The following is a 27,061-nucleotide window of genomic DNA, read 5'->3' as shown; positions in this document are numbered from 1 at the left end:
TCCAGGATGACCAGCTGGGGCAGAAAACAATTTGAGCTTGGTGGGTCATCACAAAATGAAGATGAATGTTATCTGCATTACAGCCACATTCAGGGGAGGAGAAAGAAAATTTTTCCAATGGACAGAACCTCAAGCAGGGCACTTGACTTGGTGTAAAAGAAGTGGCCAAAATTGAGAATATTTATTGCATATATACCAACTCCTAGGCTGTGGCCAATGGCCTATCTAGTTGGGATACTGGAAGGAAAAGAGCTGAAGATTAGAGACAAGGTCTGGTGTAAATGCTGTGGACTGACATGTGGGAGTAGGCAAACTGTGAATATTTCTGTATCACATGTTAACATCCATCAGAGCATCCATCACAGAAGAGGCACTGAACTGCCAAGCACACAAAAGGACTCAGCCAGGTACACTGGCCTTTATCAATGGATACCACACAACTGGCACAATGGACACATAAGCAGAGTGGCCACAAGGGCCAACGGAGGTCCAACAGCAAGGACTCCTGCTTACCAAAGCTGATCTAATAGGAACTCCTCTGACAGATGACTTTGGCTCAAGAACTCACCACTGGTCTTGCTGAAACATTCTCAGAACACCACAGTAGTATAAGACTTTTCCTACTCAAACTTCCTTCTTCACCCCCCCCCCCCCCCCCGCTTCTCCAGAGATTAGACCTCTATCAGAGTCTGACTGCTTTTCCAGATTCCTCTTGCCTCCTTCCCCATTTTCTTTCATGGGCATTTTCCCCTAAAAAAACTCTCTTGTGCATCTAATCTTGGACCCAAAATAACATACCAGGTAAACTAAATGTGCCCACTATTAAAAATGTATTCCTCTACTACTTGGCAATGAGAAAGAATGAAATCTGGCCATTTGTAGCAACGTGGGTGGAACTGGAGGGTATTATGCTAAGTGAAATCAGTCAGAGAAAGACAGATATCATATATTTTCACTCATATGGGGAACTTGAAAAACTTACCAGAAGACCATGGGGGGAGGGGAAGGGGAAAAAAAAAGTTACAGAGAGGGAGGGAGGAAAACCATAAGAGACTCTTTAAATACCAAGGACAAGCTGAGGGTTGATGCGGTGGGGAGAGAGGGGAAAGTGGGTGATGCGCATTGAGGAGGGCATTTGTTGGGATGAGTACTAGGTGTCGTATGGAAACCAATTTGACAATAAATTATATTTAAAAATGTACTCCTCTGTTTTACAAGATCAGAAGTTCAATTTTAATAATTCAGCAGGGATATTAAGGTCCTGGGAACTAATTCCTACCAAAGTCATAAGGGACTGATTGATAAAATAAAAGGGCAAGATTCTCAAGATGAGAAAAAACTGCCAAGGAGACCAGATGGATATGCGATGGAGCTGACAGTATTCCCATCTCAGCAAGAACAGCTAATTAAAAAGGAAACTAGGCCCACAAGTGGCCTGGTATGTCTGAAACGTGGAAAAGGAGTGGCTAGCCAAGAGGTAGAAACCCAAATGTCCATCCACTGATGAATAGATAAACAAAATGTGGTATATCCATACAATGGGATATTATTCAGCCATTAAAAGGAACAAAGTACTGATTCATGCTACAACACAGATGAACCTCAAAAACATACTAAGTGAAAGACACTAGACACAAAAGGCCACATATTGTACAATTCCACTTACATGAAATGTCCAGAATAGGTATTCCACAGAAATGGAAAGCAGACTGGTAGCTGACAGGGACAAGGAGGAGGGAATGGAGAGTAACTGTTTAATGGGGACAGGGTTTCATTTGGGAGTGATGAAAATGTTTTAGGACTAGACAGTGGTGGTGGTTTTATAACACCGTGATTGTACCAAATGCCAGTGAATTATCCCTTTAAAATTGTTAATTTCATGTTATGTGAATTTCACCTCAATATAAATAAATACATACATACGTAAATAAATAGATAGCAAGGAAAAAAAGTGGAGACATATCAACCAAAAAAACAAAATGCGAAAAAAAAGATGTTTATAAAAAATTTTTTTAAAGGAGGGTGGGGTGCAGAGGGAGCGGGCTGGTGTTAGGAATCAATATCACATTCACATCAAGCTGTCCGAACCTAGTTAAACCACACTTCTCTATTCTATGGCTATACCTGCCAACTGGAAAGGGCACCTAAACATCCAGCACAAAGACCAGAATTCTAGAATTGCCTGATATTTCCCCTTTCCTGGCAATTTTGTCATAAATTGGGGTCATAAATTCAAGGGCCATGTTTATGAAACCAAATTTAGGATACCTCCTCCAGTAGGTACCGAGCATATTCCCAGGAACAATGGATTTCACTTAAAAATCCAGGATATTTGGCTGTTAAAACTACAGCTGTCTATGACTCTAATACTCAAGGGATTAAAAGAATTCAGCCTCAGAGATTTTACTTATAGTAATAGTAAAAGCATAACTGAATATGATTGCATTTTAAAGGCCTAGTTCATTTGCAACTCTACCAGGCAGTCACAGGCTGCAGTTTCAGTGATGCCTGCGGTCACTGGGGTTAGAGGACTCCCTGTCCCGGGAGTGTCGGGCCCTTTTATGTCTGTGGGATTTATCTCGGCTCCTACTTCTACTTCTCTGACTATGTCCCTCAGAACGTCCATTGTGCCGGCCGGAATGTGTGTCTGAGCTTCGACATCTATCTCTATCCCTGTTCTTTTCTTCTCTTTCTTCCCTCCTGGTTGAGGACCTATGTTCATGCTTAGCCTTCTCCTTCTTCGGCTCCCTCTCTCTGTCTTCTGCTCCACTGCGGCAGATGGTCCTGACCTCAGGAGAGCTGGGATAGTGCCTCCGCACCTCTCTGGACTCTGACTTCTGACCCCTCTCTGAGTTCTTGCTGCTGTGCTTTTTAGAGCCAGGGTCATCCTTTTCCTTTACCGCCTTGCTTCTGGGTGATGAAGAGGAGGCTGGCTGCTCTGCCTGTACCTCCCGGTCAGTCTTCTCTTTGTCTTTCTTTCTTCTCTTTTTTTCCTTTTTGTCTGGAGGAAAAAAGGGGCGCAACCAATAAGGAAAGGAAGATGGAGGAGAGGGAGGGTATAAGCAAAAGGAAAGCACCATGGGCAGCACTGTGTGTGAAGCAGTCATAATCTATACTTCCAGAAAGTGTCTCTGAGAAGCCAAGCTGGATGTCTGTCAGCCTTGATATGTCAAGATGCTGTATAAGGCAGTTCTCACCCTTAATTACCTTTCTAAAAACCCTAACTACAAATACACTCACATTCTGAGGTACTAGAGGATTAGGACTTTAATGTATGAATTTTAGGAGACAGAACTCAGCCCATAATATTTGTCTTCCACTGATACCTCTCTTTTCCCAATTAAAGCAAGGTTTCCCAAACACCTTTCCCCTTCACACTTAAGAACTGATTATCAACTCTCAGTGAACACTAAGAAGAATAAACACTTAGACTACCCAGAATCTTCTCTCGGGACTTAACGCTTTACCTTTTTTGTGTTTTTTTGTGGGTTTGTCATCTTCAGAACCCTCAGATGAACTCTCTGAGGGGGTAAAAGCCCCACAGCCCTTCTCCTGGAGTTCTTTGGTCATATCATCCATTTCTTCTGAGTCCTTAGGAGCCCGATAGTTAGACACATGATCCACTCGGATAGTTCTTCCTTTGATCTAAGACAGACAGGCAATGCTTCAGCAAAGACGGCCCTCCTATCAAACTATTTGAACCCAGCTGCAGAAAGCCATGGTTTGAACCACACCCCTTACCTTCCTGCTAATTCTATTTCTGGGGAAATCACTAAAGCAGACCTGCCCAACTGGTGTGTAACAGCACATACACCCAGATTATAACTTGCTCAGCACTTGGGGCATCCAGGTAGGGCCAGGGGCAGCTGGAGTTCCTGAGGCAGTCATACTAGACAGCCTTGTCACTTTACTCCAGTGTACCACACAATAACCTTCATGTTCTACACTTGCATTAAGTGAAAAAAGCCTGGCTGGTACTGTCCAAAGCACAAGCAGCAGAGGAAACTGTGAGAATTCACATGCACAATTACCCTCAATCTGTAACATTAATTTACAGTAAAACATACCATGGTCTGGCAGCTAGAAAGAATTCCTGAAATCAAGTGCAATGCTACAGCTGTTTTCTTGATACAGCAAGTAGGATGAGGCCAAGGCAGAACAACAGTTGGGAAGGGGGAAGGAATCTTTTTTCTTCAGCCCTCATACCTTGCTCTACCCTCACCACAGTGGAACAACTGGCTCACACTGATACTTTTGTTGTCAATCACAACTCTCTGGGTGAACAACAAAAAATTAACCCCTCACTTAAAAACATTCGGGCAGATACAGACTTATTCTATAGGCAAAACAATCCAAAATTTGAAAAGTCTGGCTTTTATTGTTCCCACATAAGAGCAGATTTTTATTCTTACCTTTAAGTCTGAGTAGCTTCTGTCATCTATCCTATTCCCCTTTTCAAAAACATTTTTGAAAACCTCCCTTTCATGGTGACTCCATTTGACTGCTGACCCTTAAAAATCAAGCCTAGAACCTTATTCCATCATGTCCTATAGTCTCCAGCTGCTCCATACTGGTGCAATCAGTGACAAACTCTCCAAGTCAAAAGTCACCCCCCCAACCTATGACAATGTTCATACAACTGCTAAATAAGCATAGGAATTGGGTGGAGCATAGATAAACCTGACTTGTCCCATCACTTTCTCTCAGCCCCAGGGTGAACTGAGAGGAAACAGAGGAGAAAAAACTTCAGAAGGTGATTTTTGTAGAATTTGTCATCAGACTTTAACTAGAGAATTTCCAGGGCCCAGTAATGCTAAGTGACTGGAGACATATGACAGACATACAAAGCCATGTCTCAGAGCATGAAGCCATGACACAGCCCCAAATCCCCTGACAGAGGATAGCATGAAAGAGCAATATTTGAGAGTCTCTTTGCTGCCCAATACGTCAGAGGTGAGAGTGGGGTGTGAGGATGGAAAGGTGAGAAACAAGAGGCTTGGTTTGGGGCGTGGTGCATGGTACCCATGCTCCTGGGAAGATGAACATGAGGAAAAGGAACAATTGTTAGTAGGGTCATAAGCCAAAGAAATCATTTCCTGGGATCATTTCCTGGTCAGTATGTCCCCACACCTCTGCAACCCTCTCACACACCCAGCTGACCAATACTGTCCTTGAACCTGTGGCGAAATTAAACCAAACCCCTACATACAGGAAAAGTCCAGCCAAATCCTGCTTAGTGAACACACTCACCTTGATCCCATTAAAATTGTCAACAGCAAGAACTGTGCTCCTCTGGTCTTCATAGCAGAGGAAACAGAATCCTTTGGATTTCCCAGTCTTCTTGTCCCGCACCAGATTAATGTTAACAATCTCCCCATATCTATTTATTTTATAAAAGAGTAAGACACTATTGATTTAAAATGCAAAAACTTTCAACTGAATGACAAAACAAAATTCAAATAATATAGTCTGTACAGGAGACATATCTAGAACAAGATGACACAAAAGTTAAAAATAAAAATTAGATGATATAGCATGAACACGCAATTAAAAAATGGGTGGTAATATTAAGACTGAAGATGAATTCAAGGCCAAAAAAATATTTAAATGGGACTAAAAGAGCTCTTTTACACTGAAAAAGATCCTAATATATTACAAAGATATATCATGAAACTTTATGTATAAATTAACAAATCAAAAATTTTAATTAAGAAAACTATGAGAAATACAAAGAAAAACTAATAACAAAAGTTATGAGAGATTTTAACATACCACTTTAAGTTTATAACATATAATGTTGACAAAATTAAGGTCAGAGAAATATCAATATATAATTATGTAATACAAATAAACATAATTAATAATATAACAATTATGTTAAATATTAATGTCAAACTAGTGGATATATAGATATATTTAAATCTCACAAAAAGAGGACAATTTCTTCTAAAGAGTCTAAAATCGACTATAACCTCCAAAAACCTCAATAACCTCCAAAAACAGAACAGACCATGTCCTCCAATCACAATGTTATACAGCCGAAAATAATATTTTAAATAAAAAAATACCCTAGGGGCGCCTGGGTGGCTCAGTCAGTTAAGCATCCGACTTTGGCTCGGGTCATGATCTCGCAGTACATGAGTTCAAGCCCCGTGTTGGGCTCTGTGCTGACAGCTCAGAGCCTGGAGCCTGCTTCCAATTCTGTGTCTCCCTCTCTCTCGGCCCCTCCCCCACTCTGCTCTGTCTCTCTCTGTCTCTCAAAAATGAATAAATGTTAACTAATGTTAACTAAATGTTAACCCTATTAACTAAAACTTGAAACCTACTCTCCTAGCTAACAACTGGATCAAAGAAAAAGTGAAATAAAATGAAGAAAAACATCAATGGCAGAGTACTTCAAAAAAAAAAAAAAAATGAGAAGCATATATACCAAAACTTACAGGATAGGGCAAAAACCATACTCAGGAAAATCTGTAACCTTAAAGAGTTTTACGTCAAAAAGACTGAATATAAAAGAAAACAAACTTAAGGAAAGCAGATGGGAATTAATACAGATAAAAGCAGAAATTAATTAAATAGAAACTAGAAAATTCTACATTATTCCTTGTACAAAGTTAAATTCCAGCTAAGTTAAAGATTCCTAAGTTAAAAAGTAAAGTCGTAAAAATAAAATAGGAATTGGGCGCCTGGGTGGCTCAGTCAGTTAAGGGTCCGACTTCAGCTCAGGTCATGATTTCACAGTTCATGAGTTTGAGCCCTGCATCAGGCTCTCTGCTGTCAGCACAGAGCCCACTTCGGATCCTCTGCCCCACCTCTCTGCCCCTCCCCAGCTTGTGTTCTCTCTCTCTCTCTCTCTCAAAATAAATAAATAAACTTATTTTTAAAATAGCTATTGATTGATACTTAGTAACATGATCATATACATACATCCCAGCCAGGTATGTAGCATCTTACCAAATAGAAAATACAGGCTACTCGTCCAATGTTTACTTTATGTCACTTTGCTTTTACAAAAGACCTATATTAGTACCTGTTTTCACTAAGAAATCTGAAGAGGATTTTTGCTTTTATGAAATGGTAATTGCTTTTCCACCTTATGCCATTTCAGCTTAGAAAAAGCTTTTACAGAACACTACCTTCGGCTAGCAGGGGAAACCTGTACCTGGGCCAATTCAACTGAGGCCAGGAACTATTTAACACTATTTAATATTGTAGGTATTGGACAATGCAATTACACAGGAGAAAACATGTAAAAAATGAAAAAGAAGTAGTAACACTATCTCTGAAGATTATATAGGATAGTCTGTATAGAAAACCCAAGAGAAACAATGAAAAAAACAGTGTAACAATTCAGTAATAGGATACAAAGTTAAAAAAATAAATCAGTCTCTTACATACAAACAATAATCAGTTAGAAGACATAATTAAAGATAAACCCCATTTTTAACAGTAACAAAAAGATAAAATACTTAAAAATAAACTTAACAAGCAATGCACAAAGTCTATATAAAGAAAACTTTTAAAAACTGAAACACACACACAGATTTGAACAAATATGAAGACATCCCTTGTTTTTGGATAGGATGACTCAACATCATAAAGACAGCAACATCTTCCCCTAACAAGTTAATACTTAAATTTAATGTAGTATAAGTTGTGTTTTATTTAGCTGAAGAAGTTGATTCTAATGTTCTCACGGGAAAATGAACATGTAAGAATAGATGGAAAAACTTCAAAAAAGAACAAGGAGAGGGAGCAACTCTCCTAGATTTTAAACACACTGAAAACTTCTATGATTAATTAGTGTGGTACTGGAACGTGAAGAGACAGACCAACAAAAGAGAACAGAAAGCCAATAAAGAGGGATGCCTCGGTCCCTCAGTCAGTTAAGCATCTGACTCTTGATTTCAGCTCAGGTCAGTCAGGAGATCAAGCCCTGCTCAGTGGGGAGCCTGCTTGGGGTTCTCACTCTCCTTCTCTGCCCCTCCCCTACTTATGCATGCATTCTCTCTCTCTCCCTCTCCCTCTCTCCTTCCCTCTCTCTCTCTCAAAATAAATAAACTTTATAAAAACATTTAGAAAAAAGAAAGCCAATAAAGAGACTCAAGTATATATGGTAAAGTAACATGGTAAAGGTAACATCTTAATTTGCTTGGGAAAATATGGACTTTTTTATAAATGTGGGAACTGAACATCCATTGAAAAAAACATGAAAGTGAATCTGTATCTCACACTATCAAAATAACCCTAAATGGATCAGACTTCAATGCATAAAACTGAAACTATACAAGTACTAGAAGAGAATACAGATGGGTGGAGTGGAGAGAAATACTGTCTAATTATGACTCAAAATCCAGGATCAATAAAAAAAAGACTGATAAATTTGATCATATAAAACACTAGAGCATGAGACTATAAAGGGACAGCACAAAGGAGTTTTTGGGGTGATGGAATTGTTCTTTATCCTAATTGTGGGGTAACTACACAAATCTATACACGCATTAAAGCTCACAGGACTGTACACCCCCTAAAAAGTCAATTTTACCACATGATAATTTAAATACACGGATGAATAAAAAAATTTTTTTAATTCTGCATAGCAAAAAAAAAAAAAAATCACAAAGTCAAAAGACAAATGACAAATTAGGAGAAAATATTTACAATTTATACCACAGATAAAGGACCAGAAAGTAATTGTTTTTCCTATTTCTGTAAAGAATCTTAGCAGGACAACTGGTAAAGCTGAATAAAGCCTATGATTAGGCTTAATACAATACTATTGTATCAGTGTTAACTTCTTGAATTGATCACCATACCGAGGTTAAACAAGAGAATGCCCTTGTTTGGGGGAAAATACACATTGAAGAATTTAGGGATAAATGGGCACCATGTCTGTAACTGACGCTCAAATTATTCAGAAAAAAAATAATAGGTATGCATAGGGAGAAATAATGACAAGGCAAATGTGGTAAAATGTTAACATTTAAGAAAAAGGGAAATAGGTATTCCTTATACTACTTTATAACTTTCATAATTTAAGTCTGAGATTATTTCAACATAAAAAGTAAAAGAAAAAATATAGGAACTCATTTAAACGGACTCCTATAGGCCAAACTGGTACAATTTGTGCATCAAGATATAATGATGATGGCAATGTAGTAGAACACATCAAATTAAGTACAATAAGCCCACAGTAACACAGTACATGACAAAATGTTATAACAAAGAGTTAACATCAATTAAGAGCTTTTGTAAAATCACTAAGAAAATGAGGAACACACCAACAGCAAAAAACAAGCAAGGGATATGAATAGACACTTAAAAAATAATAATGGCATGTAAATCTATGAAAAGAAGTTCAACCTCACTGATGATTAAATAAAGGCAAAATAAAATAATAATGAGAAGCCATACAACAAATATTTTTTAAAATTACCACGGTTGATTAGGATTCACAAAAATGGGCATTCTAGTGAGAGTAGAAATTGGTACAACCTTTCAAAGAGCAATTTGATCATATTTATAAAACATCTTAAAAACGCTAACATATTGATCCAGTAATTTCACTACGGAAGGTATGAATCCATACAGAGATGTATATACTACCATGTATGCTGCAATACAATTTATAATGGCAAAATATTAGAAATAATGCCCAACATTAAATAAAAAATAAATACACCAAAATGTTGTTTTTCCTTAAAGTACATTCTATTTCCTTCTTTATGCTTTTCCTTTTTGCCAAATGATTATGCATTACAATGATTATACATTACCTTGATAATCAGAAAACAAAACATTTTTTGAAAACCACTGTTATCAATGGCAACAGCAATCTTCATGGAGAGCAATGTGTGTAGCCAGAATTGAGAATTAGAATAAACAAACACTAGCTGATCATCACTCAATGCAAATAAGACAAGAACAGCCCCTAAATGGAGGGCTGGACCAGGCAGAGGTATCCTAAGGGGTGGAAGCTGCACCTGCTGCGAACTTCCAGCTGCCCAGAATTTGGAGGAAGCAGCCTCTGTTCCTCTCAGGGCACTCTGCCAGTGTGGGATGCCAAGGCCCTCTACCACGGCCTTCTTCTCATGTGTACTGCCCAATTTCCTTCCCATGGCCCTCTGTCCCAAATGCTGCCCAACCACTCATCCAGGGTCTCCTTCCTATGGGATGGTCCAATCATCTACTGCCATGGCAATGTCTCTGCCATGGTGTGCTGGCTGTGTTTGCTTGCCCAAACCCTTTTGCCACTGTCTTCTGCCTATTCATGCAGCTTCCCTCCAACAGTCCTCTGCCCTCAGGGCCCCTCTGGCCCTACAGACTGTCTAACCACTCTGTGTCACTCTGGGTTGTGCCCAGTCCCTCTCCTACCAGCTGTCACTACCAGTGCGAGCTGCCAAATCGCTCTCCCACCCCAGTACTGCTGCTTTCATCTCATAGCAGAATGAAAAGTATAAGGTTCACCTACTCATTCTTGTTCCTCACCAGCCTGTAATTCTCAGCTTCTGGATAAAGAGACTGGCTCTGCTCACTAACCTCATGCTCATCTAGAAACAAAGAAAACAAACTGCTACCTAAACCTTTTGCTTTTTTCCCCCACTCCTCTGTGCTTTGCCCTAATCCTACAACACCACACAGGTGTGTGCCAGAAGGGCCCTGGGACCATGGGTTACCCTTAGTTTGTAGGAGTCCAAGGAGCTCCACATAGTAGCTTCTTGTGAGTTCCACTCTGTTTGCGTGTAGGCCGAGGCTGGACAAGCCTCAGTGAAAGAGCAGTAAAAATAGACCATAATCCCTAAGATGGCTTCCTAAATTATCCAACTTCTTGGATTTTCCATATTGGGAGACTTCTATAACCATGTCCTGGGGCTGATCTAGACTAGAGCAGATGCTCTAGCCTTCCCCATGCAGGGAGACCAATCAGCCTAGAATTAAAATAAATGGATTTTATGATGTCACAAAATGCTTTATGGTAGCACACTCTGATGACCCAGAAGGCAGGAAATGAAAAAAGACTTACTGTGAGAACACACAAATGATGTCCCCTTCAGTCAGTTCATAAGGAAGTCCTCCTAGAAGAAAAAAAACACATTTCAATTCCACAAACATTTACCAAGTGTATATTACATACCATGCACTAGGCCTGGCACTGGGGGTGCAAAGAAAAGTAAGCCACAGGACCTGCCCTCAAAGAATTCAGTCTGGGGCCCCTCGGTGGCTCAGTCGGTTAGGCATCCGACTGTGGCTCAGGTCATTATCTCATGGTTAGTGAGTTCAAGCCCTGCATCAGGCTCTGCTGTCAGCACAGAGCCTGCTTCGGATCCTCTGTCTCCCTCTCTCTCTCTCTCTCAAAAATAAATAAACCTTCAAAAAAAGAAAAAAGAACTCACAGTCTGATGATATGATAGAAGCATATATAAGGTGCAGCAGTAGGGCAGGAAAAGGAGTGATTAACTTTGACTGAAAGGTTGTGTGTCAGCACTAACCAAATACTCCTCACACCCAAAAGCTTATGGACAAAGCAGATAGTTTCCAACATAAAACTCTACTTCCACAAACATATCTTGAACTCACCTGTTCTTTTACCCGCAAATTCACAACTAAGTTCCAAAATCAGTTTAAGTTAGAAAATTTTAACCCCACCTCACATAGACTAAGGATTATAAAGACAACTGTTGAGCATTCCATAGGAAAGAAATTCCTCTGCAAATCATTCTTTCCTCATCTGTAAAACGGGAATATTAGTACTTACCCCACAGAACTGTTGTGAGAATTAAATAAAACAATGGATATAAAATGCTTAGCACAGTATCTGGTGCAATAACCCCTTTGAACAAACTGTCACATTACTGGATGTGACACAAAGTGAACGCAGAGATGATCATATGGCCATGGAGAGAAGGCAGGAGCTAATTAGATGAGGAAAGTTAATTCTGAGGGAAGGGGAAAGAGGGGCTAGCAGTAATACAGGATTGTGGCTAAGACCATGAGTTCTAGAATCCCACAGTTCTGGTTGCTCCACATACTAGCTATGTGACCTTAAGTCCATTAACTTCTCTGCACCTCAGTTTCCTCAGCTGTGTAATGGGAGAGGGGACACGGTATGGTAACAACTGTCTCTGACAAACCCAGTGGCAAGACTCTTACCACAGTGAATGGCAAAGGGTAACTATCGTGGGCACTGATTTGGCAGGGGGAGCAACTAGAAATGGGGGAGAGAGAGATATGAAAAAAGGATTTAAGGGGCAGACAGCAGAAGGAAATAAGTGTGATGAATGCTGGGAAGAATGAAAGGCGGGAATGCTGAAATATTAAAAAGCAGGCCAGGACAGAATGACGAGTAGTGCGGGAGAAAGATGTGGACCTCACCCAGGAAGATCCAGGCGCTGTCCTTGTACTCGGAGTGCCAGGACACCTTATCTGCCACCCCAAGCTGGACCTCACGCTCATTCAGCTCGTTGATCAGCTTCACTTTAGTTAAAGGGCTGCAGAGACAGGCGGACGTTAAGTGCGGCCTGGCCAGATGTAAGGGAGAGCACAACTAGGGGGGTAATTTTTCAGTCTCCGCGCCTCTCCCGCCCCTCGGCCCGGCAGACGCTCTACCACCCCAGCCCTGGTGGGCCACCTCCCGCGGCCGGTCCCTACTTCCCCAAAGAGAAGCTGAGGCCTTACTTCATCTCCGCGGGTCCACGCTCAGCAGCTAGACATTGACTTCCGGGCGAGCCTGCAACGCGCATGCGCAGCCCTGACGCCTCGCGCCCATTGGCTTCTGCGGTGCTCGCCCCGCGCCGGAAGAGCTGGACAGCGCCAGGGCGTGGCGCTTGCGCACTAGCGCGGAAAAGGACTTACCTTGCTCCGTAGGTTTCGCAGTACCGGAGAATTTTTGTCTAGTCCGTCGCGTCCTCCCTATGTGAAATGGGGCGTGAATGTGAGCCGGGTTTATTGCCGGACTCTCAGCTCCTGGACGACGCTTCACACTGATTGGGCTACCTATAAATGCTGAATAAAGACTGGAAAAGGTGCCTGTTATGGCAACTTTAGTCTCAGCCTTTGCTCTCAGTGCAAATCCCTACTCGGGCTTCCACTCCCAGCTAATCTTAGCTCACATACACCCATCAAAGCATCTCTGTCCAGGAATTACAGCAGAAAAGTGAAGAAGATATGTGAAAGCATAAACCTTTTTTCTTCCTCAAATCCAAATGCATAGGCAACTGACCAGCGTGCCTCTATAAGCTGAATTGAATACCCAGATTTGTATGAAAGCTGCTATCCTCACCCTTTTCCATAGTCTCGCTACTACTTGAGCAGGAGGCAGAAATAGTTAAAAAGCTAATAAGTTAGCAGATGCTAGTTTGTGTGCTAAGCAATTTACATGTATTGGCCTTCCATTCTCACAACTACTCCATAAACCCTATAGATAAAATTACCCTCTTCATTTTATAGAGGGAGAAACTGAGATTCAAAGGAGTTAACTAGTTGTTTCAAAGGAGGTACTCTGCCTCTACTTATCAGGTCCGGTTGATTTAATCCATCCTTACTGAGCATCTATGTTTGTCCTGTACAGCAAATCTGTAGACAGGAATATTAAGTTTAGGTTCTCTTCCCTCAGGAGCTAATAATATCATTGAGGAGACAAGATATATTTGCCTGGTAGATTTCACTACAGAATAACTAGGAACCCATAGAAGAGATGGTGGCAGACAATGTGTGATTTAAGCCATATTGAAGTTCTGAATCCATCTTGCATGTGTCTACGTCAATGACTGTGAGAACATGCATGGTTTAGAAGTGAAGTTCCAGAGCTGTGTAGTTCTCTGCATAGGCCTAACTCAGAGCCCCAGAAGTTAGTCACTTCAGAAAAGTACTTTGATGATAATGATGATGATGACGATGATGACGACAACTATAACTTCAATGACTCACCATGTACCCAATGTCCTGACAAAAAGCAGAAGGGAGACTACCCACCAATGACAGTTTCTCTTCATTCATTCTGTTTGTGTCCCTCCCCCACTCCAACCCAGCTATTCATTAACTTTGTAGAATTATCTTGGCAGTGAAAACTAAACAGTGACAGATTGCATACAGGTTTTATCTGCTCCTGGGAATCTTAAGTTGCTTAGTTGTAGGGTTGAAGTAGCCACTGCAAAGTGATAAACCAGCATGTAGCATTATCTGGCTGGATTCTTCAAGCAACTGTGAAATGAAAGAAATGGGGCTACACCTGGGTCTTGGATATCAGGGTGCAAAAGGAAGCTGAAGCAAAAGAGAAGACCAACCAAAGGGAAGGACAATTCAGTTGGAGGAGGACATGAGAAGACTGCTACTATCAAGCTAGTGGGTTCAGCAGAGATATTCTGAACCTGGGAGAACTGAAAAACATCCCAGTTTTCCTGGGACATCCCCATCGATGTGCTTCCAATTGGTAGGAATTGGTAGGTGACACGATGCCTAGAGATTTCCACAAGTCTTGGTGGAAAGGGAATGAGGATCCAGAGGACCCTCTGATCTGAGGCTCTGAGAAGAGAACCAGGGTTTGCTATTCAAGGTGGCTATTAGTGATCTCCACCAGTAACATCCATTTAGCACCCACTGTATGGAAAGCTCATGTCTAGGTTCTATGGGCAATGCTGAGTAAGCCATAGGCAGTCCTTACATTCAAGCGAAGGCTGAACAATATGTCCAGCCAAATTCATCTCTTCACTTCCCACCACACCACATCCCAAAACAGCTTTCCCTCCTAACTTCCTAATTTCAAGAAATGTTATCAACATTTGCCTGGTTGCCCAGGTACAAAAACAGGGGTTTTATATTTCAGTCTTCCCTATTCTTCACCCAAAGATATCTATCCAATCACCAAGTCCTAATAACTGCGCTACTGCAGTGTCTATAAATTGCATCTCATCCAGTCACGGTTCTGTTTCATTATTGCATGACTCCTAGTTCTTTCAGTACTTGTATAAGTGCCTCAGCCCCTATTCTCCAGTCTTTTCTCCCACTGCTCCCCAACACAAAGCCTCAATTTCAGCCAGCTTTCACTTCTATCCGTTCCCTCAGGGGTTCCTTTCATTATCCAGCCTAGACACCCTGCTGGGAGACCCCTATACCCCTGGGCCACTCCTCTCTCTCTCTGAAACCCACCCGAGCTCTAAACTCCCATCAGGGCATCTCTCAAGTAGGAAACCTTTCCTGACCTCACTAGTCTACAGTGATGGTTCCCACTTCTGAACTCTGCAGCATATCACAACTCTTTTATGTTATCTCCCCAGGGAGGCTGTAAGATCCTGGAAAATACAGGCTCTTCCTTTCTAAGCCCTCAGCACCTCAAACCTCGAACACTTTTCTGCACATATAGCAAGCAACCAATACAACTGCTGGTTAATGAAGTTGCAAACACACAGAGATATGGTTACCTTTAGGGAAACAGATGAGGATAGGAGAGAGGATTTTATTTTCCCTATGTTTCTTTCTATACTGTTAGAATTTTCTTCCCTTTATCCAGAGATCACTTACATTTTTTTTATTGCCATGTTATCTTGGCAGAGAGATCGTGACCTTTATTTTCTCACTTTTGTCTTTTGTTCATTTATTCAACAAATATTTATTGAGCAACTACTATATGCTAGACACTGTTCTAGGTGCAAGGGTTATAACAGTAAACAAGGCAAGGAGAGTTCCTGTCTTCATGGAGTTTACATTCTTGTTGGGGAAGAAGGCAAATAAACATATAAACATACATCCAATGTTGAGAAGTGCTATGAAGGGTAAGGGGACAGAGAGTTACGAAGTGTTGCTATTTTAAAAGGGTGATGGGTCAAAGAAGGCCTCCCTGATAAAAATGACACGGAGGCAGAGACCTGCAAGAAGATGAGGAGCAAGTCATGCAACATCTGGGGGAAGAGTATTCAGGGAGAGTGAACATTAAGTGCCAAGGTCCTGAGACAGGAATGTGTTTGAGAAACAATAAGGAGGCCAGAGTAGCTGGAGAGGAGCAGGCAAGGAAGAGAATAACATATTTTTGTTTATTTAACAAAATCTGATTTAGTACCCACCACATACCAGGTACTGTTCTAGGTACCTTACATACATTAACTCATTTACTTTTCGCAACAATCCTATGTGGTAGATACTATTATCCCCATTTTGCAGATGATGAAACTGGGGCACAGAGAGGTTAAGTCACTTGCCCTATGTCACACAGCTGGCCAGTGGTAGAGCCAGGATTTAGATCCAGGTAGTATGGCTCCAACGTCTGCACCCTTAGCCAACATGCATAGGATAAGTGGGGATGAGGGGAACAGATCAGGCAGGGACATGTTGGGTAGCAACTTTAGATTTTACTCAGTGTGAGGTGAGAAGCCAACAAAGGATTTTAGTCTGGCTTACATTTTAGCAGGATCACCTTGGCTGCAAACTGTGGGGTTGAGGAGAGTGCCTAGGGTAGAGTCAAGGAGACTAGGAAGCTTTGCAATAACTCAGGCAGGAGATGATGGTGGTTTGCCTCAGGGAGATAGCAAGGGAGAGGGTGTCCCATGCTGATATTTTTTTTAACGAAAAAATCTTTTATTATTTTTTATTTTTTTAATGTTTACTTATTTTTGAGAGAGAGACACACAGAGTGCAAGACACACACAGAGTGCAAGTTGAGAAGGGGCAGAGAGACTCAGAATCCGAAGCAGGTTCCAGGGCCTGAGCTGTCTGCTCAGAGCCTGATGTGGGGCTCGAACTCACAAACCATGAGATCATGACCTGAGCTGAACTCAGACACTTAACCTACTGAGCCACCCAGGCGCCCCAGAGAAAATACTTTTAAAAAGTAAAGAACACACATGACACCAATGTAAAGGCATATTCTATGTTTCTGAGTGCTGGGATGCTGGGCTAGATGCTGGGGATACTACAGTAAACAAGACCATAAGACCCAGTCCCTGCTCCTGAATAGCTCAAAATTTTGCCAGATATTTACATATATGAATAAATATAATACAAAGGGATGAGGGTCAAAATGAAGGTATGAATGAAATGTCACTGGAACAAGTTGAGGAATCAATTAATTCTGACTACCAGGGGTCAAAGGGAGCTGGGATTGGGAAGGAGATTGTCAGGGAAAGCTATGGTGAGGCAGAGGACAGTTGAGCTGCACCTTGACGGCAGTCACCATGAAGATGGAAGACAGGATGGATGCCATGCAGAGAGAGCATTTCAAGCAGAAGAATCACAAGAGACAAATGCATCAAAGTGTGAAAAGTGTACGGTGTGACCAGGAGATGGGATGGGGCAGGGCATCCCATGAAGATGGAAGGTTTCAGGCCATTTTATGAAAGGCCTTGCAGATGCAGCCAAGAAGGTTAGATTCCAGCCTGCAGGCAATGAGAAGTGATCATATGGCTTAATCAGTCAGCCATTCAACTAGCAAACAAGCCAGCCACTAGTTGAGGACCTGCCATATGCAAACACTGTATTAGGTGCTGAGAATACAAAAGATAAGATGCTAAGTCTAGAGAGAAAATTACATGTCAGGAAAAAATACAATGCAAGTATTGTCCCTTGACCCTGGGGATAAAATGGTCAATTTTATTTCAGATCACCTTGGAACAAGTATGGAGGATGGATTAAAGGCATGCAAGTCTTGATTCTGGGGCACCAGTTGGCTGTGATGGGAAGAACCAAAGTCAACAGATTTCAGTGGCACATGTTGCCTAAAGTAGACATGGGCGGTGAGGAAACATCTCAGGATGGCACTTAGGTTTCTGGTTGAGAGACTAGATGAGTAATGACTAGTCTCTACAGTAAGAAAGGCAGGGAGGAAGGCTGGTTTGGGAGAAAACTGATGAATTCATACGGCAAACTGTTGAATCTAAAGTATCCAAGGAGCCAACAAAGGAGACCAAGGAGGAGAAGGATGGCTGAAGGTGAAGCAGCAGGATTCCAGAAGATAGTGAAAGGTGACCAATGTTGTCAAACACCACAGGAAAGTTCTCTTGGCAGAAGGACCTTTAAGCTTTCAGTGTTTTGCCCATTTATTTCAATTGGTCCAAAGCAATGTCACTATCAAGAAAGTTGACTTGAGAGGACCCAAAAATCCAACGGCATGCCATCCTGTACTTACCTGCTCCAACACTGGAGACTTAGGGGCAATGCTGCCTGATGGAAGCAAAACAGAAGCCTGAGAGCGTGGATACAGGCCACACTTCCATGAGGTAAAGAAAGCTGTTAAATATACTTGTTTAAGGGGTCTGTTCCTTAATTATAGGTTGCCTGGAGGAATAGAGAATAAGAAATGATGTGTTGTGTTAACAGGAGATCTTACCATCTCTTCCAAGGATATTAACCTGAATCCATACATGGGCTCCAGGGAGTCTATAAGGACCCTGCGTTTGCTTGTATGATGTGTATGTAACATGAACATGTGCATTTTTAAAGAAACGGTCCATAGCTTCCAACAGATTCCAAAATAGTTCCATGGTTCAGAAAACAACAGCTAAGGACTACTGCACTAGAGCGTCTAAGGATTATCTATGAATACTGTCATCCACAGATAATTCAGAGCAGTTTACAAAGCTTAGAAGCTGTTGCAGGAGAACTGGCATGAGTTATGTGCATCAGATATTGATACATTGGAAGCACAACCGCACCCTCCACTGGCTCCCCCCAGGCTCGGCACAACTGCTCGCTCTCAGCAGTCTGACTCTCAGGTATAATCTTGAGGAGCTAGATAGAGAATCCCAAACTCTGGAGGAAGAGGAGGACAAATCACTTCCAGGGGTGAGTATGCCTTCTAGAAGGTACATGACAGATGTCCTTTTATCACCTGCTCATTGTTGTTCAGCTTTTCTCCAGTGCCCAGGCCAAAGCAGATTTCCAAACCTCAAGCAGCACAAATTTTAGAAGTGGCTAAGATTTCTTTTTTTTTTTAATTTTTAATGTTTATTTATTTTTGAGAGAGAGAGAGAAACAGAGTGTGAGTGGGGGAGGGGCAGAGAGCGAGAGAGGGAGACACAGAATCCAAAGCAGGCTCCAGGCTCCGAGCTGTCAGCACAGAGCCCGACGCAGGGCTCGAACTCACAGACTGTGAAACCATGACCTGCACCAAAGTCAGACGTTCAACCAACTGAGCCACCAGGTGCCCCTAGAAGAGGCTAAGGTTTCTGATGAGCTGACTTTAAAAGCAGAATCCAGTTTCAGGGCATAAAGGGAGAGAATGAAGAAGAAATTGCTAGGGCATTAGATAGCTCTGATCCAAGCAGAGCCCACCTGTGATCATGAATCACATTTGCTCTAAATTCATGATGTTAAGTCCCCTTCGGTATATAGGTCTAAGGAGCATGCATGCAGAATTGAACTGAATCGGATCATCAGACCAGGTGGGATGAGTAGAGGTGGGCCAATTGAACTGGGGCTGAATGGAAAAGAATTTTTGAGGGATGTCAGGAACCTGCCTAGAGCAGGAGTTCCTAAAAGGTCATCACATTTGCACTTAAGCAGGTCAATCTCCAAGCCAATGACTAAGTGCCCTACCCTCTAGTCTCCAAAATACTCCTTGCATTATCAGCCTTTACCCTCCTGTCAGTCATTCTCATTATTTCTGGAGTGTTCTGTTGCCAATCCATACCATAAAATGACATATTGAGACAAAGGGGAAGAAGCCAGTTAGCAGGAGAGCCTGGTGAAACACTGATCCAGAGAGTAGGAGACAATCTGCATATTAGGGAAAGGAGTAGGTGGCCGTGGGGCAGAGAAGCCAGACAAGTGAGACACATTATTGTGAGGACTAGAACAGATGGGTGATCAGAAAGACAAACTGAGAAGCAAGCAAAGCCCTCAGAGATGAAACACAGGGCAGGTCTGCCTTGGCTCAAGGCCCAGGGATGCATTCTTGTGCGCGGTGGACGCTGACATCCATCATGAGGCTGGGCATGAGTTTTCAAAGCCATAGGATGATGCCACACAGCTTTCACTGCCTCTGGTCAGCAACTTTTTTCTGTAACAACATTATAGTTCTGGAGAGACCAGGTGGCATCGTTATATGAATGCAGATGCGGAGACTTGGCAGACCTGGGTTCAAATCCGAGTTCTACCATCTGCTGGCTGTGGAACTCTGGGCAACTTAATTAGCCTGAATTAACTTCTGATAATATCACCTCACAGGCATATTGTGAGGATTAAATGAGATCATGCATTGTCAAGTGTGTGTGATAAGAAAGACTTTCAATGAAAAAAGAAATGTGAATTGAATGTATATTTTCTCCCTTCACCCCACCCCCATTGCACAAGCCATGGCAATTAAGCAAAAGTATTTGTGCCTTATTACCCAATTCCTAATCTTCAGGGCAAGGAAGGATTTCCACGCACTAGTCCCAACAATATGAATACATAAAAGGAGCAAGAAATTTCTGAGCCCTGGGTGGCAAACGAAAACGTCTTTGTACTCACCGCGCTCCTCTGGCCTGCATGAAGGCATAACTAAGATGCAACACAATCAGAGCAACCTGCATGTGCCTAGAAGGATCTTTCTTCCTTTTAAAGACCCTTCCTATTTATATGGAAAACAGGAGCAAAGCCTTTCCAAGGATTGCTTTCTCCCTGAAGAGTGTCTGCCCTCTGCTGGGCTTCATGGCCATTGGCATTTGGCATCGCAGAGCAAGCTGCTCTTTCCTGGGTAAGTAGAAACCTTTGTAGTATTACAACCAAATGTCTCTTGGGCAGCAGGCACTGCCAAGCAGCAATATAAACAGGACCCAGTGTTTTAATTGCCTCCTCATATTAACCCTTTAGTTCAATGTATTAGTTTCCTGCTGTTGCTGCAACAAATTCCCACAAACCTAGCGCTTAAAACACCACCAATGTAGTATCTTACAGTTCTCGACATCGGAAATCTGAGATCAGTTTCACATCAAAGCGTCAGCACGCCTGGTTCCTTCTGGAGGCTCTAGGGGAGAATCTGTCTTCTTGCCTTTTCTAGCTTCTAGAGGCCTCTTGCAATTTTTGGCTCATGACCCCTTCCTTGCATCACTCCCACCTTGTGCTTCCATCATCACACCCCTTAATACTGCTTGCTGATCTCCTGCCTCCCTCTAACAAGGACCCTTGGGATTATATCATTGGGCCCACCCATAATATCCAGGATAATCACCCCATCTCAAGATTTTTACTTAATCCCATCAGCAAAGTCCCTTTTGCCGCATAAGGCAAGACATTGACAGGTTCCAGGGATTCAAAAGTGGACATCTTTGGGAGCTATTACTCAGCCTACCACACCCAGGCTTCTGCAACATGGAGTAGAAAAAAGCTATTGGACAAGGAGTGATAAGACTTGGATGCCAATCCCTGCTCTGCCACTGCTTCCTAGCTGGGTAACCTTGGACAGGCCCTTTTGCCTCTCCAAGCCTCAGCATCTTCACTTTTAAGGTGGGGAGAAAAATAACACCTATCTCATAAGGTGTTACTTGAATGTCCAAAAAGCTCTGAGCATAGTAACGATCACAGATCAGGCACTCCATCAACATGCTGGAAGGGGATGTTGACAGGGGAGAAAGACAGGACAAGCAGTTAGAAGGCTATAATAGTGCAGATGAAAGATAAGAAAAGTGCTAAAAGGGAGAGGCACTAGCAATAATGGAAAGCAGGAGTGGGAAGATAAGTGGAGAGGTATACATGAGTCCAGAGTCATATATTTCCTTGGACTCACAGTAAGAAAAAAAAAAAAATTCTCGTCCACAATTACTGGGCTTTAGTGACCCAACAAGGGGGAAGGGTCTTCTATTTAATTTGAGCTCAAGCACCTGTAAAAAAACCCAAAGCATAAAAGTGTCAGCATTAAGGTTGAGGTAATAAGATGTGCAAAGGCACAGAGTCACAAACTGCCAAAACAAAAAGGGGGGGCGGTGGTCTCTATGGTTGATAAGAGGACAAATTCTTGGTGGCTGTTCCACACAAGCTTCTGGCCTGAGAATTTCCAACACCTGCTGCTTGTATGAGCTGTGTGGCCTTGGACAAATAAGTCACCCTCTGCATGCCTTGGTTTGCCCATCTGTAAAATTGGAATATTAACAGTACCTACCTTATAGAATTCTTGTAAGGATTAAAGAATATGTTGTACATTTAGCATGGTACTCAGCATTTTAAAGGCCCCATAAATATTAGCTGGTATCACTGTTGCACGACGGCTCAGAAGCCCCAGAAGTCTAGGGCTGTTTCTTCAAAGTGCCTCCCACTGTAAGAAGTGACTAAAGCCTCAAATACTGATCCACCCACCCCATTTTGCCCTGCCATTTCTCGCCATACACACACACACACAACCTCTTTCTACAACTGTAGCACTGGCAGGTAACAAAGTGTAAGCAAAAGCAAGTGTAAAACTATGTGTATACATAATGTACGTGTGTGCACAGAGGCATTTGGCTGTGGTCTGCAAAGGGCCTTTGCAAAGTGGTGCCTGAGCTGAAATGGGGAGAAGGGGGTTGTTATTGAGGAGGTTTTATTTTAAGTTTATTTATTTATTTATTTATTTATTTATTTATTGACAGAAAGAGAGGGAGGGGGAGAGAGAGAGAGAGAGAGAGAGAGAGAGAGAGAGAGAGAGAGAGAGAGGGAGGAGATGCCAAACAGGCTCCACACTGTCAGTGCAGACCCCGATGTGGGGCTCAAACTCACAAACTGTGAGATCGTGACCTGAGCTCAAGTCGGATGCTTAACCAGGCGCCCCTTTCTTTTGAAATTACATGAACACATCCTCACTGTGAAAATACATAACAAGTCAGTATTCCAAGTAAATTGTGACAGTCGCTTTCCATCCCGGCTTCTCACTCCCCTCCTTAAAGCTATTCACTCTCTGTTAACATGTATTTATGGTGATCTCTGTGCACTTCTACACACATAAAGCTGGGGTTTGGGATTTTACTTTTGTAAGTGGGTCCAGATGCTACATACTGATGTGTGACTTGATTTATCAGTCAACAATAAGGCTTGGAGGGCTGCATCAGGACATATAAGCCTATCCCATTCTTTTCACACCACTGCGTAATATTTAACAGCAATGGATGTATGGTCTAGTCATTCACAGAGGGATATTAAATGTCACTGCTGCTTTTGTCCCTGGGCAAGATGCAGCTAAATCATACAGGCAGATGGCTGGTCTACGCACTACAAGTAATCAGGCATCACTTGTCTTGGATATCTTCCTAGAGCTCCTCTCCCAGGGGCCTGGCTCCAAAGGCGGGCTCTTTTGAAGCCTGGCTTCTCCTCCACACTCATTCCAGTTGAAACCTCTGGTCCTTGGTCCCATGCCCTCAGGGTGTACAAAGCACCCCATTGCATCCTTAGCCCACTACAACCAGCATTTAATGCTTTGGTTATGGGATAGTTTGACCAGAGAATAAGCTCTCTCGTCCTTTACCTTCCTCCCCTTTGTCAACCCCAACTTGTTTACCTTGTCAATCAACACTCCACTCTGGAGACTCTGAGAACCCTCAGCCTTAGGACCATAAGGACTAACCACTGGCCTTCCAGGAAGGAACCACATTCTCTGTGGTCTTGACCTCACAGCATGGGCAAAGCCAAAGGACACACAGCTGAGTCTGTGTGGTAGTGTGAGAAAGGGAACAGAAAAAGCCAAGGAGGACACAGAGGTGGGGACAACAAAGAAAGAAGGGAGGGAGCTGAGGAACGGAAGACTCCCAGGGGCCCATCAATAATAGGTTGCATAGGGACTGAAAGACAACGCAACGGGAATAACGATGTTTTGCAGATGTTTTGCACTGCTGCAGGAATTATCTCTAAGGCCTTCCCGACAGGTGAGCATTCAGGCTCTGCTTGCATAAATCCAGTGACAGGGAGCCCACTCTTTTCCAAAGCTTCCTAGATTAGATTAAATCACCTTGTGGATGCCTAAGGAGATAAGACAGAAAACAAGAGAGTGTTGATGGGTAAAAGAAATAAATGTCTAGGACATGAGCAAAGGAAGATTACACTGAGAAGAGCATCTTTAGGGGATGGAGAGAGAAGATGTGGGCAGCAGAGAACACTGGTATGGTAGGCACAAAAATGCCCCCCTCCAAAGACGTGCATGTCCTAATCCCCAGAACCTGTGAATATTTTACCTTACACAGCAAAAAGCACTTTGAAAATGTGACATGGGGAGGATATCATTGATTATCCAGGTAGACTCAATATAATCACAAGAGTCCTTAAAAGAGGGAGGCAGGGGGCGCCTGGGTGGCGCAGTCGGTTAAGCGTCCGACTTCAGCCAGGTCACGATCTCGCGGTCCGTGAGTTCGAGCCCCGCGTCAGGCTCTGGGCTGATGGCTCGGAGCCTGGAGCCTGTTTCCGATTCTGTGTCTCCCTCTCTCTCTCTGCCCCTCCCCCGTTCATGCTCTGTCTCTCTCTGTCCCAAAAATAAAAATAAAAAACGTTGAAAAAAAATTAAAAAAAAAAAAAAAAAAAAAGAGGGAGGCAGGAGGGTCAGAGTCAGAGAAGATGTGACTACAGAAGCAGAGGTTGGAATGATGTGTCATGAGCCAAGGAATGCAGGCAGCCTCTAAAAGCTGAAAAAGACAAGGAAATTATTTTCCCCTAGAGCCTCCCAAAGGAACCCAGCCCTGATGACGCCTTAATTGGAGCCCTGTGAAACCTGTTTCGGACTTCTGACCTCAAGAAGGGTAAAATAATACATCTATGTTGTTTAAGCCACTAAGCTTGTAGCAGTTTGCCACAGCAGCAAAATAAACCAACATAACCAGGCACCCGAGAGTAGGTGCTGGGAAAGGACACCTTTAATGTGCATACGGATCACCTGGAGATCTTGTTCCAGTGCACACTCTGCTTCAGGAAGTCTTGGGAAGGGCCTAAGATTCTGCATTTCTACCAAGCTCACAGGTCCTACCAATGCTCCTGATCTGATACACACTTTGATTAACAAGAGACTAGAAGACACTCGATAAAAGTACCTGTGTAATATTTTATAGTTCATGAAGCCTTTTAATATCCATCATACCTCGTTCTGTCATCCCCACAACCTTGTGACATAGGAATTATTGTCCCCATGGGACACACGAGGAAGCCACAGCTGAGTCAGAGAGGTGAATTCATTTCTCCAAGAAAAATCACAGAGATAGTGTCCTGACTCCAGAGCCTGTGTTTCTACCAATGAACAGTGGTTCTCACCGCTGGCTGAGTATTATAATCACATGAGGAGCTTTCAAAACTCCGGATGCATAGGTCACACCCCAAACTAATGGTATCAGAATCTCTTGGTGTGTGACCCAAAACATCAGTATTTTTGGTCACCAAGTAACTCCACAGCACGGCTAAGGTTAAGAACCATTTCAAAAAAAAAAAAAAAAAAAAAAAAAGAACCATTTCACTAGAGCACTGGTTCTCAAATGGGGTCCCTGAATCAGCATCACCTGGGAACTTGTTAGAAATGCAGATTCTCAGGCCCAGACATAAATAATCTAAAACTCAGGGTGAGGCTCAAGAATCTGTGTGTTAACAAGCCTTCCAAGTTTGAGCATGGGCTTCAAAAGGACCATCTTGACTCCTAGACAAGAGCTAGGGAAACTAGAGCACACCTTAGATCCAGGCATAAAATCAGGCCAGGTACTAAGCAACCTGAAGTCAGCTTCCTAATGGAGGTACCAAAGCATAAGAACTGTTCTCAGACTGGCAGCTGGAGTACCAAGTCCCCATGCCACAGCCTTTGTGATCATTTGTAGGAGAGACCTCTGTCAAAAGCCCTCTCCGACTGTCAAAACATCCTGGATATAATATTTGCCTCCAACTCTGCACCTTGCTCTCCACTCCCTCACTTAAAACACTAACCTTTCCCATTTGTGCTCTCACCTGAACTGAGTAAATAAGCTTCAAACCACTCTTCTCCCCACCCCTCTCTTCTTGGTATCCAAGAGTAGCAGGCAAAAGGTTAGTTCTAATGTACCCGAACAAATGGATATACAACTTAAAATGGGAGTGACCTACACAGCGGCGGCCCTGCCTGAGCCCATCTCACCTGCCTCGGCAACACTGCCACCCTTCAGCCTAACACGATCCATAGTGGAAATGGAAAATTCCACAACCAAATATTACAGCAGACACTTTCCAGAATGCAGCTCGCCTCCTCTTCTCCTGTCCCAGAGAGACCTCGGGGCTACAGGATCAAGAAAGTCAAGGCTGGCAACCACGACTTCTGACCAGAGACACGTTTTCAGTGAGTATACCCAACAAACAGCAGCTTTAGACAGGGAGTGGGTTCTGGTCGAAACTGAATTAACAACTGTTAACAATTACCTGCTTTCATTTTCCTGCCTTTCTGAATCAGCCAAGATCTGAGGGATGAAAAAGAGGGGGATGACACCCCCTATTTTAGAGAATTAGACTCTGAGGTGTTAGGAAGCAAAAGATAGCTTAAATGCGTGGTAGCTCCCCTGAAAGTATGCTGGGCCTTGAAATAGTCTGCCCGCCCTCACTTCCCACTTCAACTGATTATGATCATCTTGCTTGATTGAAAGCAGTAATAGTAGTAACTGAGAATTTGTTATTAAGCAAATGCTTAATTAAGCTGAGATCAGTTGTTAAGCTAGTACTTGAAGCTTGGGAAAAGAAGAAGTAGGAGTTTAATATCAAGCTATGGAGGAAGAAAAAGTGTGATTAGAGTCAATTATATCTTCTGCCAGACAGGAGATCAGATGAATGCCCCAGGCCCTCCAAAGAAAGTCCTTGAAGCATCAATGGAGGAAGAGAGCCTGGCGAGACAGTATGCACAGGTACTTGGGAGTTGTCTAGTAACTTGGTAGTTGGAGGGGGAGGGACTAGCACAGCGGCCAGGGGGAGGGCTACACAGGGATTGCTGCCTTCAGAGAGCTGGAGAGGCAAGAGGCTGAGGACTGAAAGAGAAAGGGTGAGTGAATCTCATTGATCAGCAGGATCTGAAAGATGGCAAGCTGCCAGTCGTGGCCAGATCTCTGATGCCCCTCTGAACCCAGCCCTTTCTCTCCCAGCCCGTGAGAATTTGAGCTGGAGAGCCAGAATGCCCTGGTAAGTGGAAATCCTGCCACTTCAAGAC

General features: G+C 42.8%; 1 protein-coding gene across 1 annotated transcript; it reads right to left on the bottom strand.

Moving 5' to 3' along the window:
* Nucleotides 1-1,980: 1,980 nt before the first annotated feature.
* RBMX2 (RNA binding motif protein X-linked 2) lies at nucleotides 1,981-12,912 on the bottom strand. The gene is made up of 6 exons (XM_007085448.3): nucleotides 12,676-12,912; nucleotides 12,373-12,488; nucleotides 11,024-11,075; nucleotides 5,251-5,380; nucleotides 3,468-3,645; nucleotides 1,981-3,001 (listed from the first exon to the last, which is right to left on the bottom strand). Exons 1-6 carry the CDS (start codon nucleotides 12,738-12,740, stop codon nucleotides 2,499-2,501), a joined length of 1,044 nt encoding a protein of 347 aa, XP_007085510.2. The 5' UTR covers nucleotides 12,741-12,912; the 3' UTR covers nucleotides 1,981-2,498.
* Nucleotides 12,913-27,061: the final 14,149 nt, after the last annotated feature.

Source organism: Panthera tigris, chromosome X (genome assembly GCF_018350195.1).
Source record: "Panthera tigris isolate Pti1 chromosome X, P.tigris_Pti1_mat1.1, whole genome shotgun sequence".
In the NCBI taxonomy this organism is placed as follows: Eukaryota; Metazoa; Chordata; class Mammalia; order Carnivora; family Felidae; genus Panthera; species Panthera tigris.
The sequence above is the reverse complement of the archived record's forward strand: the minus strand, read 5'-3'. Positions and strand labels throughout refer to the sequence as shown.